This window comes from Colletes latitarsis, chromosome 2 (genome assembly GCF_051014445.1).
Source record: "Colletes latitarsis isolate SP2378_abdomen chromosome 2, iyColLati1, whole genome shotgun sequence".
In the NCBI taxonomy this organism is placed as follows: domain Eukaryota; kingdom Metazoa; phylum Arthropoda; class Insecta; order Hymenoptera; family Colletidae; genus Colletes; species Colletes latitarsis.
Genome location: NC_135135.1, coordinates 24,841,988 through 24,855,782, shown reverse-complemented (window position 1 = coordinate 24,855,782; position 13,795 = coordinate 24,841,988). Strand labels below are relative to the sequence as shown.

At 33.3% G+C, this 13,795-nt stretch overlaps 3 protein-coding genes across 6 annotated transcripts; all 3 read right to left on the bottom strand.

Moving 5' to 3' along the window:
• Window positions 1-586: 586 nt before the first annotated feature.
• On the bottom strand, window positions 587-1,964 carry LOC143346400 (3-oxoacyl-[acyl-carrier-protein] reductase FabG-like). 2 transcript variants are annotated; one of them, XM_076774465.1, is made up of 4 exons: window positions 1,809-1,964; window positions 1,347-1,663; window positions 1,075-1,276; window positions 587-973 (listed from the first exon to the last, which is right to left on the bottom strand). In XM_076774465.1, the coding sequence occupies exons 2-4, from the start codon at window positions 1,661-1,663 to the stop codon at window positions 731-733; spliced, it is 762 nt and encodes a 253-aa protein (XP_076630580.1). In that variant the 5' UTR covers window positions 1,809-1,964; the 3' UTR covers window positions 587-730. The 2 variants fall into 2 exon arrangements, with proteins under 2 accessions (XP_076630580.1, XP_076630589.1); XM_076774474.1 differs by having other exon boundaries at window positions 1,804-1,945.
• A 491-nt stretch (window positions 1,965-2,455) lies between these two features.
• LOC143346833 (tetratricopeptide repeat protein 27-like) lies at window positions 2,456-5,624 on the bottom strand. The gene is made up of 8 exons (XM_076775350.1): window positions 5,335-5,624; window positions 4,365-5,220; window positions 4,219-4,285; window positions 3,825-4,157; window positions 3,564-3,737; window positions 3,321-3,473; window positions 3,083-3,244; window positions 2,456-3,029 (listed from the first exon to the last, which is right to left on the bottom strand). The coding sequence occupies exons 1-8, from the start codon at window positions 5,411-5,413 to the stop codon at window positions 2,466-2,468; spliced, it is 2,388 nt and encodes a 795-aa protein (XP_076631465.1). The 5' UTR covers window positions 5,414-5,624; the 3' UTR covers window positions 2,456-2,465.
• Window positions 5,625-5,942: 318 nt separating this feature from the next.
• Window positions 5,943-13,637, bottom strand: Mdu (mitotic spindle positioning protein meduse). 3 transcript variants are annotated; one of them, XM_076784141.1, is made up of 6 exons: window positions 13,615-13,637; window positions 13,438-13,537; window positions 10,409-10,546; window positions 8,925-9,370; window positions 8,265-8,430; window positions 5,943-7,197 (listed from the first exon to the last, which is right to left on the bottom strand). In XM_076784141.1, exons 1-6 carry the CDS (start codon window positions 13,620-13,622, stop codon window positions 7,093-7,095), a joined length of 963 nt encoding a protein of 320 aa, XP_076640256.1. In that variant the 5' UTR covers window positions 13,623-13,637; the 3' UTR covers window positions 5,943-7,092. The 3 variants fall into 3 exon arrangements, with proteins under 3 accessions (XP_076640256.1, XP_076640258.1, XP_076640257.1); XM_076784142.1 differs by lacking the exon at window positions 5,943-7,197 and adding an exon at window positions 7,650-7,931; XM_076784143.1 differs by lacking the exons at window positions 13,438-13,537; window positions 13,615-13,637 and adding an exon at window positions 12,737-13,405.
• Window positions 13,638-13,795: the final 158 nt, after the last annotated feature.

Sequence of the window (13,795 nt, the reverse complement as noted above, 5' to 3'; positions counted from 1 at the left end):
GGCTCTCTGGTGCTAAAAAGCCCAAGTTTCTCGAGAAATCCATCTAGCGTGGGCGATACGAACTATTCCACGACAAACTTGGGCGTTTTAGCACCAGGGGGCCTGACGTCGATAAATAAGCGCCATCTAGCGTTGAAGATAACGAACTATTCCACGACAAACTTGGGCGTTTTAGCACCAGGGGGCCTGAGGTCGAGAAATAAGCGCCATCTGGCGTTGAAGGTAACAAACTATTCCACGACAAACTTGGGCGTTTTAGCACCAGGGGGTTTGAGGCCGAAAACAAGCGCCATCTATCGTTGAAAATAACGAACTATTTCATGACAAACTTGGGCGATTCTCTCGACTTCCACGAGGCGGTTCGAAATTACTTCGGGTAGCTTCGAAGAATCGAGAAAGAGAACATGTGTCAGTTTGCCTTTGTCGACTTTCACATCACATCAATGGTTCGCCATAATTTAGTTTAGGTCAGATATACAATGGTCGAAGTACTACTAAACAGTATTAGTTTTTAGGACTTGGGTTAAGGTTGGGCTATAGTTCACTCCATTGGCGCTTGCGGCCCGGAGCTACAATGATACTACCGTTTTAGTATAATAAAATGTTTAATATTTTATATTAAGAATAGTTACATTTTTTACCATTAAACAAAAATATGATTTCCAATAGAATGGACATTCAAATTATTTATAACCGAAAGTAGTCAAAATAATTATATACGGAATGTAAATTAACGAGGACACATAGCATGTCTACCTCCATCTACAGATAGAGTTACACCTGTAATAAAACTAGCATCATCACTTGCCAGGAATGCAATTGTTTTTGCAACTTCAGTAACATCTCCTGGTCTGCCAAGTGCATGAGTTTCTTTACAGTGCTCAAAAAATTTCTTCAATTGTTCATCTGTCATACCACTACTTTTATGAAGATTTGTAACTACTACACCAGGATTCACAGCATTTACTCGAACCTAAGAAAATGAAAACCAAGAATTATTATATTTGTATAAAGATGTTATTGTATTCAATAAGTTTTTAAATTGTTTTTTTTATTTTTATGTATAGTACATACTTCCTTTGGTGCAAGATCAAGAGCACAACATCTTGTAAATTGATCAATTGCTGCTTTACTCATACAGTATGATAAAACATTTGGAAATGATCTTATTCCACAAACACTTGACACATTTACAATATTACCTTTAGTTTTCACAATATGTGGAACAGCCAACATTGTCAAATTGTATATGGAACGTACATTTATATTGAACATCCTATAACATTTATATATATATATTGCTGTAATGTTTCTAAAATTCAATGTTTAAATTAACAAATTTGTACCTATCATACTGCTCTAATGAAGTATTTTCTATGCTTCCACTTTCCAATATACCAGCATTATTAACCAAAACATCTAATCTACCATATTGTTTAATGGTAGTGTTAATAATATTTTTCACATCATCCTCATTAGTTAATTCCCCAGTTACAACAAACGATTTACTAGGTTTACATTTTTCAACAGTTTCATTTAAATTTTCCAAATTACGACCTGTTAATAATAACGATGCTCCATGTTGAGCAAAATGGATAGCTGTTGCCATTCCAATACCAGAGCTAGCTCCAGTTATTAACACAACTTTTCCTGCAAATGCCATCTGAAAGAGAAATATAATGGTTTTTAAAATTTGTATAACAATATTTGCAACACGTTATCTGTAAATAACATTAACATAATAAAGGATTAAATTTTCTCGATTTGAACTATATAACAATATTTTAAAATATTATTTTTTACAGTACTTTTAGTTTTTACACTTTCTTTATTATATAACGTTGAGACCGTCAGTCAAATCGAATTGTCTTTGCAGACTGAAAATTCCAGTTCAAATTTTATATACAGTGTTATACCAATGAATGTGGTCACGTTGGTCACGTTGGCACGTTGCAATATGCGATTTTAATGTGCTTTGGACTTTAGAATGTTAATCACTTTACCGTAGATAGGTTATATACAACGATAAGATACATAAATTTGAATTTTTGGTGCTAATTTTGTAAAACTTTTATCGCATTAAGGAAAAAGCAAATGAAAGGTATTCAAATAAATAATATATAATATTCATTTAAATTATCTAGAAACATATAAAATATTGCGTTTAAATAGAAATTTTAAATAGTTTTACGACGATGATTTAAATTATGTTTTCGTTAAGTTCACACGTAACGCTTCATGTAAATATTTTAAACTTAACAAAAATAAAATAAAAATCCGTTAATGACAGCGAAAGATATAAAAAAAAAACTTGAAATCTGCTATTAATTTATTAAAACAAATGGATAAATGAACATGTCATTATTATGAAACTTATATTTTACTATTTTATCGGCATATATTGATCGTTAGTTTACTTTCCGAGACGACTGTATTCACGTAATAAATATACATATTTAATGTGTTTAATTTGTCAATTTTATTTCTTCTAATTTATTTGTTACAATAGTTAAATATTCTTCAACTTTCTTCAAATGTACAGGAATATTTTTATTATTATATTCTTGATCTTTAACTTTCTTTACTACTCCTTGAAGAGATAACTTTACACTTCCCATCAATGACCTTTGTTTTTTAATTTCACTAGTGGAAGCACAATGTAAATTCATTTCTGCTAATACACAACATAATTGCAACACACTTTGAATTGATTCTTCATGTTGAAACCATTTGGGATCTGAAACTGCAGCACGGTGTGCTTGCTGCAAGTATTTCACTGCTTTTTCATCATCGATATCTGTTTTTTTAAGAGCAGTAAGCTGACCATACATTCTCCAAATATGTGGATTATTAAGTATGGAGGAACTAATTCTTCCAAATAACTCTAAAGCTTTTGGAAGCAATCTTTGTGCAGGATTCCCATCTGAATCATTTATGTTATTTAATATAGCATGAGTTAATATATCAAGAACTTGCACATCTAAATGATGATTCTTAAGATCCAAAATACGATGGTAACATCGAATTACCTATGAAAATTAAAAATTAGTATACTGTATAAAAAATTATTACATGTACGTACTTCTGAAAAGTGTCCTAAATCAATGCTGACAATCATTAAATTATCCCAAACTTGCCAACTATCATAATTGCATTTTATAGCATCTTGAAGGGTTTTCCAAGCCCTTGTTTTATCACCAAGTTTTATATAAGCTTTTGCCAAGTTATTCCATGCCTCAAACGTCTATAATTATTTTATAAAATTATAAAATATAAAATATTCTGTATTAAAATTAGAAATAATACAAAGTTATACAAACTGATGGTTCCAAAGCACAGTAACGTCTATATGCTGTTGCTGCCAATTTCCAATTCTCTGTCTGCAAAGCTGCAAATCCAAGCCTCATCCAAACGTTTTCTTGGATATTATTTAATTCGACTGATAATTTTAAATGTGGTATAGCCTCCTCATACTATAAAGATGAAGTGATTTTATACATTTAATTGTACTACTGTGTAATAAATAAAAATTTGAATTTTATATTGGTTATTTTTACACTTACATTTTTCTTTGCAAAGTAAAACAGTCCCCAATGTCTTTGGGCTCTGCTACTTTTTTCATTAGATAATTTCCATGCTGTCTCATAATGATTTGGATCTTGAGTTGCATCACCAAGTAAACACCATAACAGAACAGTTGGTTTTTTAGATATCTCTTGATAAATTATTTCTGCTGCCTAGAATTAGTAACAAAATATTTATAAAATATCTATTTTGTGTGTATGTACACAAAAAACATGATATAAGTTAATAGGTAACTGTACCTTATGTTTTAATTCCAATATATTGTAACAAGTAATTACATCTTCCCATAGCTGAAGCTTTAAAAAAACATCTAAAGCTCCTTTCACCAATCCAAGACTTAGCATTAAATGTGCCCATGTTTGTTCTAAGACCCAAATAGGCCTAAGGCCACTTGTAAAAAACATATCCATTTTGTACACAACAGAAACTTTTGTATTTTTTAATTCATGTATTAAATATTCCATCTGCATCATTGATCTTTCAACAGTTCTCTTATCAACAGATTCCAATAAACAACGATAATAAAGAGCAGACATTTTTAAAGACCAATTTTTTGTATTGTCTATCACAACCTATTCAACAATTACTCTTAGTAATTTGGTAATATAAGAATCAAATAATAATAATACCTACAGTCAGATAAGGTTTAACTTCTTCATCTATTAATTTATCCTTTGGTAATGATAACTGTAATTGAACACTATTAAAAGTAAGATTTACATTAGAATGTATTTCTTCCTATAAATATAATTTGATAAAAAGCTAAACTATATTCTTACTATTTTGTTAATACAATAGCTTCCTCTACACCACCTAATTGGGTATTTTCTACATTTTCTGAAAATTCAATGTGTTCTAATCTAATTTCATCATTCAGATCAAGAGATTTCGGTACATTTTCACAATATCTTGAAGCAAATTGATCTTTTTTTAGATCTGTCTTTAAGTATAGCTGAGCCTTGTTTTCATCTTGATATTTTGTACGTTTACCTAGAGCACCTTCAAGACTTAAACTTAATTTTGCTGTTTCCTGTGCAAGGTCAAGATATTTTTCTGAATTTTGAATTCTTCTATAATAAAAGTAAAATTGTGCTACTTCAATAAAAAATAGGGTTTTACAGTGGTTGTTTTTTAATATAGATAAATCCCTTATTCTATTAATTAATTCTTCTGTCTCATTAAATATTATCCCAGAACATTCATTCAACACATATTGATGTAAAAGATTTGCTCTAAATAACCACCAAATACAACTCTCATAAGTGTTTTGCAATATTTCGTTTGAAAATATTATTTTGGAAAAATAAAGAAGCTCTGGCTTTTTTGTATTTTTATTGCATTCGTCGTGTAAAGATAAATCTTGAAGTGCACTCTTTTCCTGACTTTTTAACCAATCAGTGTCTTTATTGTTTTGTAATCCTGTCCAATTACATTGTATAAAATACAATAAAGAAGCTATGCCAACACATAGCCAAGAATTATGCAAGGTAACATCTTCTTCTATGCTGTTATGTATCAGCTTGTAAAAATCATTATTATCATATGGTTTAACCAAATTTGAACATAATTCACTATTTATGACATCTTCATATCTCCCATTTAATATATTTTGTATGCAAAGTGGTATTTCAGAAACTAAAATGAAGACAATTGTCAATAAAGGAAAATCTCCAAAAATATAAAAGATAGGATATAACCTAATGCTACACATGAATGTATTCATAGTATTTAAAATTATTTTTTGCTTACCTTCATTTTTAACATAATTTGTTAATAATAAAATTTCGATTTCTTCGTCCATTTTTTTCGTTGTATTTAAATTATTCATTGTTTCGTGAAAAAAACATCAACATATAATTTACGTTCGTTAGTTGACACCTAGTAAGAAAGGCATGCTGCTGGAACTCATGATACGAATTTATGTATATGTAAGTTGTATAATATTGTTAAAATTGTCTCAATTTAATAATAATATTTTCATAAAGTATAGGGTACAATTTTGTTTTTATATAAATGGACTTTTCAAAAATTAATGACAATTGTTTACAAGTACCAAATAGACCGGTCCTTAAATATTGTCATAGAGAATAATTATATGAAACTATTATTTCAATGTATTACAAAATAATACGAAATTCAAAAAATACATGTATACTAATTATGCAATGTTTACATTTTAGTATAGATTAGGTTAATAAATGCCTATATGTATACATGTGTTTGGTATTTAATCCGTATATACATATAGAAAAAAGTTTTGAATTATATTTTACTATTGTATATAATAAATATCTACAACAGATATTTGTTACAATTTTATTTAAGGGAAAAGAAAAAGACAAGTTTCAAGACACATATTTTATTAATTTGATAAAAATTGTATAAAGTGCTTTTTATCAGTAATACTTAAACTGTACTGTTACATATACAAAATATATCAAATATAACTATTCTTTACAATTAATTAAGTATGCAATATACAGGGTGTTCGGCCACCCCTGGGAAAAATTTTAATAGAGGATTCTAGAGGCCAAAATAAGACGAAAATCAAGAATACCAATTTGTTGATGGAGGCTTCGTTAAAAAGTTATTAACAATTAAATTCAAAAATTTCAAATCGTTCTAAAAAAATTATTTTCAGTTGCGAGGGTCAATTACAATCATTTTTGGTTAACAGACATACCCCCGAAATCCTACTCAGTTTCGAGAAAAAAATTCGAGAAGGTGTAAAATTTTTCGACGAAAAAAAAAAATTTCTAATCGTTTTGGAAAAATTATTTTCGGTTGCGGGGGTCAATTACAATCATTTTTGGTGAATAGACATACCCTCGAAATCTTGCGCATTTTCGAGAAAAAAATTCAGTACGGTCGTAAAAAAATTCGTACTTTAAACGTCAATAACTTTTTAATGAAGCCTCCATCAACAAATTGGTATTCTTGATTTTCGTCTTATTTTGACCCCTAAAATCCCCCATTAAAATTTTTCCCAGGGGTGGCCGAACACCCTGTATATTCTTGCTTATGCAATTTATAGTTATTATTACATGTTACAATGTGATTCTTAAGAATCTGTGATCATTTACATGTGAATGTATAGTATATACCAAAAAATATGTTACAATTAACAAACACATACATTAAATATATACTTATAAGACTTAGTAATATTTTTTAATCCAAACGAAGGAAGTAATACATTTATTTTATAGTAGCCAGTTTTTTAATACTGAAAGCTTTAAAAGAAAGAAAACACATCAATCAGATAATGCTTTCATTTTTTAATAAATATCTCCTATGATATTAAATAAATTAACTCGCAAATTGAACAGATGAGTAGAACTGATTTGTATCAGCATAAAAAAAATACATATTTTAAGAATGAAAGGCTAGCATACTTTTTAAGGTTTATGCTATCTATTTGACTCACTCTAAGAACAACTTAAAACATAACAGTTCAAAAGCGAGGATTGAGTTGATTACTTATTTTTTACAAAATGTAGAAACATTTCAAAAGTTCAAGTCATTGTCATTACCATTATCATTAGATTCTTTTTTTGCAGCTATCAAATTTTCCCATTGTGCTATCAGGGTGCTTCGACGTCGTGGATTAGGCTGTAAATAATTGAATGTCATTTAAATTAGTTGCAATGTGCACTAAATAATTCTTTATATAGAATGTTCGTTTAGAAATTTTATACATATGTATTTAGAAAACAATACATTTTCTACAAATATGTTAATTTTCTAAAATAAAAAAAAATACTGTCATATTTATCTTTTATTTATTGAACGTTTTTAAGTATTTAAAGGTCAATTTTCACCGATTTAAATGATTTTCAAATATGTCATAAGGGATGAAATTTTAAATAACTTTTTCCTCTGATAACATTTCCGGTCGATTATTAGTTTCTAAGGCATTAGCAAAATTCGTTTTATACTGTTACATTGAATTCAACGTAATATACGTATTTACATTGTACTCTAAAATTATATACATCATCTACGTTTTTAGACATTTAAGAAGTTAACCATACGAGGTGAAAGGGTATGAAAAATAATGAACTTCAAATGCATTTTATTGTGATTTTCTGTTCATACAAAAAAAATACACATGAAACGTGCAGAACTTTATAAATAATGTAATTGTTATTCATTTTAACATTATCATCATTTAATCACCGAAAAATTAAAAAAATTTCGTCTGCATAACTTAATTTTCCATCCTCTAATTCGGGAGTAAGGAAACTGAACAAATTTTTCATTTTATTAAATATATTTTTAACATATAGTCTGATAAGAAAATGTCTCATTTAAAAGTTTCTTCTTCTTTCCCGTAGAATAAGAATCTGTAAATAAAAATACAGGCTTCTATTTAAAAAAGCAAAGTTGACCTTCAAATAACCTTGAAAACGTTCAACAAATATAAAATTGATAAGACAGTTATGTTTCTCCCTTGAAACTGAAAACATTTTGTATTCAACATATTTTTCAAAAATGTGTTATTATTGAGATATTTAGATGTAAAGTTTCCAAATGAACATCCTTATACGTCGTAAAATTCCGTTTAACATTAGATCGTAACAATTTAGTGGAATAGTAATTACTGATAACTGTGTAGATTAGGTACATTACGAATACATCTAGATAATATTAGTGTTACTTCTAGAAAATATTAATACCTTATGTTTTCCTTTGCTCTCTTTCTCTATTTCATCTTCGTTTAACGTGTTCGACGAAGTACCGCTTCGTAACGAACTCGAACCATCATAAATATCAGAATCATTATCATTTCCAATGTCCAAAAGATTCGGTTGAGACTTTGCCAACATCTGCGATCGCATTAATCTAGAAATCCAATTCCTTATGTATTATTTTATACGTATATAATTTATTTCAGTACTTATACACACCCATATTACCATAGTAATTTACCTCAACCGTATTTGATCCAGTAATGTTCAATTAAAATCAAAATTCATATTAGAAATATCGTTAACGTAAAATAAAACATTAAAATAATTATTGGATTTCGATAGTCGATAGAGTTAATGTAATTTTTAAATTAGAGCTCAACAATGTCATTACTCCATGTACTCTTTGTATTATTCGGACAATAGATGTAACAAAAACGTGATATATTTATTATATTTAATTAAATAACAAACGATACGTCGCTAAAATATGCCAATGAATTAAATTCGTAATTCCTTGATGTAAAATGGAATAAGAAAATTATTGTTTTTTTTTAATAATAAATGGAACGAATACGACTGTCATTAATTATATTAAAACAAAAGAAAGAAGCAAGTAATTGTGTATTTAAGAAAGTAAATTCCTACCTAAGTTCATTTTCTCGCTCTTTCATTTCGTGTAACTCCTTCTGAATTTTTTCTTCTACTGGTACATATCCTTTTCTAATCGGGGGTTTCTTGGGTTCGTCATCCGGTTCAAGTTGAATGTCTGGACTCCTGTTGAAGGTCTTGATGCTCAACGGGTTGAGTGCGATGGCGGGTGTCGTGGCCGGCATCAGTACATCGTTAACGGGAGATTTTGGTTTATAGATTTTCCCACGAGTGGCGAGAAACCTGTGCATCAGCCCTTTCTGACTGGGCGTTGTCGCAAAACGCAAAGGTGTCGGCGTGGTGCGGCTGGATATCACTCCGTTCGTCATCTTTGGCGTTAAGGATGGCGTCAACGGTGTTAGACTGACCGTTTCCAGGATCTGCGGCGTGGACGTTGTCCTCTTCAATTTACCCGAAGCTAAAGCTTGCGGCATGCGTCTCACCTGTCACACAATCATTTTTTAACAATCCCGTTGAATCTATTATCACCTAACACATTATATTTTCGACGAATGAGAAATTTTTTCAAGTACGAAATAAATATGTCACAAGGCTTGGTGCCAACCAAGTCACCTGATGCGATTTCTTACACTGAAATAGTAATCTTGGATTTAATTTGAAATCTACTCAAAAAAATCAAGGATTATTTCTTCACGCCATTCTTGGAATACTTTTATGATTCCATAAAAAAAGTATGATACATGAAAGTTAAAACAACCTTTGTATCTGTAACTGCACTATCATTATAGTAAAGGTAGACTAAACGGGAACTGTATTTTTAACTATTATGTATTATCAGTTACAATGGCCGTCACGAGCTAGAAGGCTGTTACGTGGAAAACAGTATCATATTTGCCTTAACATATCAGCAGATAAGATATTTTCATCGAAAAGTCATATTATGAAAAACGCGCACAATAGACAAAATAAATTTACATTTCTCGGGTTGTTTAGCGAACGTAATATTTTATTTGTAGCCAAACGCTTAGAAATATTCGTATATTGTATTCGACGACTGTGTAATGACAGAATATTTTTATTTTTAAATACACAGGCACGTAGATACCCTGTGATTAGTACTTTAGTTTCAATTGTTTAGTACATTTTAATGTAGGCGATGAATGAGAGAATATTAAATATTATAACGCGAGCAGGTCCATCGTTACTAAAAAAACGAAGAAAAGGCAGCTACTTCGGATCTAAATGTTCCACAAAGAATTCTTGTTACGCGTCTAACGAGATTGTGTATGTGGGTCGCGACACTCGAGGAGTCATTAAATCAGTAACTACGTATAATCGTCCTCGACGTTCATGGGCATGTACGCTATCCGATGCATTTCGTTCCTATAAGGAATACGTAGGCACGTCAGCCGTTTACTTTTTCTTTCTTGCGTTCAACGACCTTGAGCATGGCCAACATGAATATATACATGTTTACGTGCACGGTGCGTGTAAGTATTTACGACGAGGTTCAAATGTACCTTGGAATCCACCGTCTCGTGGGATGTGGTCTTAATGCTACCCACGTTTCGTAACTCGTGCTCCCTCTCCGTGACCTCTTCGATCTCCTTTTGTATTCTGTCCGTCGCCTTCTTCAGCTGCTCCAACCTGTGCTCCGCCTTTGTATGCAACAAAATGGAATCGAAGTTAACAGTAAATGTTTATTTACTGTATTTCTCTAAATATCGACACGTCTGTTTTTTTGCGAACGTTCGGTGTCCTCCTTCGCTTCACTTTCACGAAAAGTAAAAAACTCCCCACCGTATTATACCTGATTATGCGATCACAATGTCACCGAACGAGAACCTAACGTAAATTGTAATTTTAAACTTATCGATTCTCCCTATATGTATAACAACACTCGATGATACGGAAGAAAGTGAATGGTATTTCTTCGCTGACTGGTTCTTAATCTAGCTTTATCAATTAATATCACAACCGATAGCAATTTTTTGATTCTAAACTGTGTCACTACAAATGTAAATGCGTACTAACAATGTGTTCATGGTTGAATAGAAACGTTGAAATCGAAATATTGTAGCATCTTCAATCAGGAATAGCGAGTCAAATATTTTTGGTTGATAAACGGATGATCGGGTGATACTACTTATTCTGAAATAGATACAGTTTTGTTATTTTATCACAGTCTCAACCGTATCAACGCAAACGCGTACTAACAATGTATTCATAGTTAAATAGAGACGTTTAAATCGAAATATTGTAGCATTTTCAATCAGGAATAGCGAGTAAAATATTTTTGATTAATAAAAGGATGATCGGGTGACACTACTTATTCTGAAATGGATGCAGTTTTGTTATTTTTGTCACAATCTTAAGCGTTCGGAGACAATCAAGCTTAGCTATGGTATGCATGATCACGGGATCTTTCGATCGCACACACGCGGATCTAAGTACATACATCGACGTTCGGATGACCGAAAAGGAGGATAGAAGACTTTCGTGGCTGACAGAAGGAAGCAAGCTTGCTCAGGTGTTTCGTTCGCACTTCCGCGTAGGAACCGAATATTACTGAAACGGGTTCTCGAAGGGTTTCCAGTTGAGCAGCTGTAGTTGGTCAGCAGTCAGGAATGTTATTCATTGAAAACTGAACAGCAACTAGCGTGGCTGCTTAACTGTACCCGTGCCTGTTTCCTTTCTAAAAAAAATGGGCCACAGATCTTTCTGCCCCTCTTTTCTTCTGCCAATGTAACCCCCCGGGTTTCCGTTTATACCGATGGTCGACTCGAAATTCCTGCCCGATGATGTACTCAATTTCAACCAGAGATAACAGAATGTTCAGGCCGCGATTATCAATGATAAATGGTAAAAATGAACGGTAAAAAATTCTTTTCTCGTCTTCGTTGAACTGTACGACATCCCCCCTCCCCACCCCCCGTAAAGATCGCACCTGGTACATTGGAAAACAAACGAGTCTTCGTGTATCTTCGAATTTAGAAAAGACAAATTTTCTCACCAGTTCGAGTTAAGAGAAAACTCTTATTCGTTACGAATACGATCGAGAATTTGGGAGTTCTCTGAAGAAACCTTGTTGGAACGACCGTGTATCCCATTTCGGTCGTCTCGATGACCGTGATCGTGACCGTGATCGAAACGTATCGATCTCGACTCCCTGCTTATATGCACGAGACCTTCAAACGCGATAATTACGCGGTTCGAATTTAATAAACACTCGGTTGTTGACAATTTATTGGAGTATCAAGGAACTCCGTATTGTAATTGATTACAGATACTTAAAAAAAAATGTACCGGTTCCCCTTTACAAACGCGTACGATTGCACGCGCGAGTAGAATTAAAGCCATCCGGGCGTTCTAACGATCGTAGTGCAACCGAGAAGGTGGTGGTTCTGCGTTTAAAGATAAATAAAAAATACATTAATGTCCTAATATCTGAGTTGTCGACATTGGAAACAGAACTTTCCGCGAGAATATTCCTGTGCGAAAATCACGTACAAACTGATTTAAATAGCCGTCTAACCAGTCTTTCGAGAGCACCACTACGGTGGCACGTGTGAATTCGCGTATCTTTCGTTCGAACGAAGAAAAGATCGAAATGCTCCGGAGGCACTTTTTCAAACGCGTTACACCGTTTGGTACAGCGACGACAGATAATTAGAAACGGTCTTTCCTCGAGTGATCAGAGGTCTCGTTTACGTATCTGCGTCCAGTTATTATCTACAAGTACCGTCGATCGGTTCGAACCGTGATTTACATTGGACAAGCATAAATATTGATAGAACGATATACCTGTCTGACGGACGGTACACGCGCGTATATGTACGCGCACTTACCTCCATTTTCATCGTTGCCAGCGAGATTTCGCGCAGAGGATCGGACACGAACTGAACCTATTATCGGATACGTACTCCGATACGAATCGTCGAACTTCGTGCACAATTTCGGTTCGTTTATCTGATCGTGGACGCGAGCGACTAATATCCGTATGTATTATCATGCCGCGTAGTTACGTCACTCGTCGAATCACTATCGTCTCGCGTGCGCCGCGCTCTGAAGAGAGATGTACAATCGGAATTCCCTACCCGCGAGTTTGTCGCCGAAAAATCAAACGCCCAAACCCTCGAGACGACGGGCCCGTTCTCCGGCTCGAGATCCCCTTTTCCCTCTCGGGACGAGAAACGGTTCGAGTACTTCGCCCTGTCTCTCTAATCGATCTCCATCGGAGCGATTTTCAACAGTTCCGCGCCAGGTAGTATCTTAAGCGATTCGCGGAATGCGAGAGACCGTGAATCGTTCACGTTTACCGCGACCAGACTCCGGTTTGGAATACCTGAACCAGATCGTTCGCGACTCGCGGTCAGTGTCTATGCGACACGCACAAACGGCGATCGAGAGACTCTTTCGAAACACGGTTCCTCGGAATCTCGACGTGCTTTTACTGTTTCACGATTAGGCGAGTGTTCCTGTAATTTTTGAGAGCCGCGAGCTTATAATCGAGACGCGGTCGGAGTCCACTCGACGACTGCCATTTTACCTGCGTGACCTTGTTGTTCCCCGGCCGTTCTCCGAACAAAAGCAACAGAGCCGACGACACCGCGATGTATCCGACAGTAGCCTGTCCCTTTGCACCGATCCTGTAATAATAAAAGTATTTTCTAACAGGGCTGATAGTACTTATCGATTCTTTCGATGTATAATTACGTTTAAATACCTTTCCATTCGAATATAAATCTACCTTTGCCTGGTACGTACGTGGTATTAAAAACCAGTCATCTTTTAATGGGTGCATGCAGTGTGTTTTGAGCCACTAGCATATTGGAAATAAAAATTTTTATCAACATTTAATTACCTAGTACTTTTCATTAATCTTTTAAAATATCGAGCTGAACACC

Coding starts and splice junctions, on each gene's coding strand:
- LOC143346400 (XM_076774465.1), bottom strand. CDS start 1,663: ATGGCATTTGCAGGAAAAGTTGTGTTAATAACTGGAGCTAGCTCTGGT. Junction 1,277..1,346: donor TCATTAGAGCAGTATGATAG/GTACAAATTTGT, acceptor TAAATGTTATAG/GATGTTCAATATAAATGTAC. Junction 974..1,074: donor TTGATCTTGCACCAAAGGAA/GTATGTACTATA, acceptor TCATTTTCTTAG/GTTCGAGTAAATGCTGTGAA.
- LOC143346833 (XM_076775350.1), bottom strand. CDS start 5,413: ATGAATAATTTAAATACAACGAAAAAAATGGACGAAGAAATCGAAATT. Junction 5,221..5,334: donor AAATTATGTTAAAAATGAAG/GTAAGCAAAAAA, acceptor TCTTCATTTTAG/TTTCTGAAATACCACTTTGC. Junction 3,738..3,824: donor TATTGGAATTAAAACATAAG/GTACAGTTACCT, acceptor TACTAATTCTAG/GCAGCAGAAATAATTTATCA.
- Mdu (XM_076784141.1), bottom strand. Junction 10,547..13,437: donor GGAACAACAAGGTCACGCAG/GTAAAATGGCAG, acceptor TTGCATACAAAG/GCGGAGCACAGGTTGGAGCA. Junction 8,431..8,924: donor GAGCGAGAAAATGAACTTAG/GTAGGAATTTAC, acceptor TTGGATTTCTAG/ATTAATGCGATCGCAGATGT.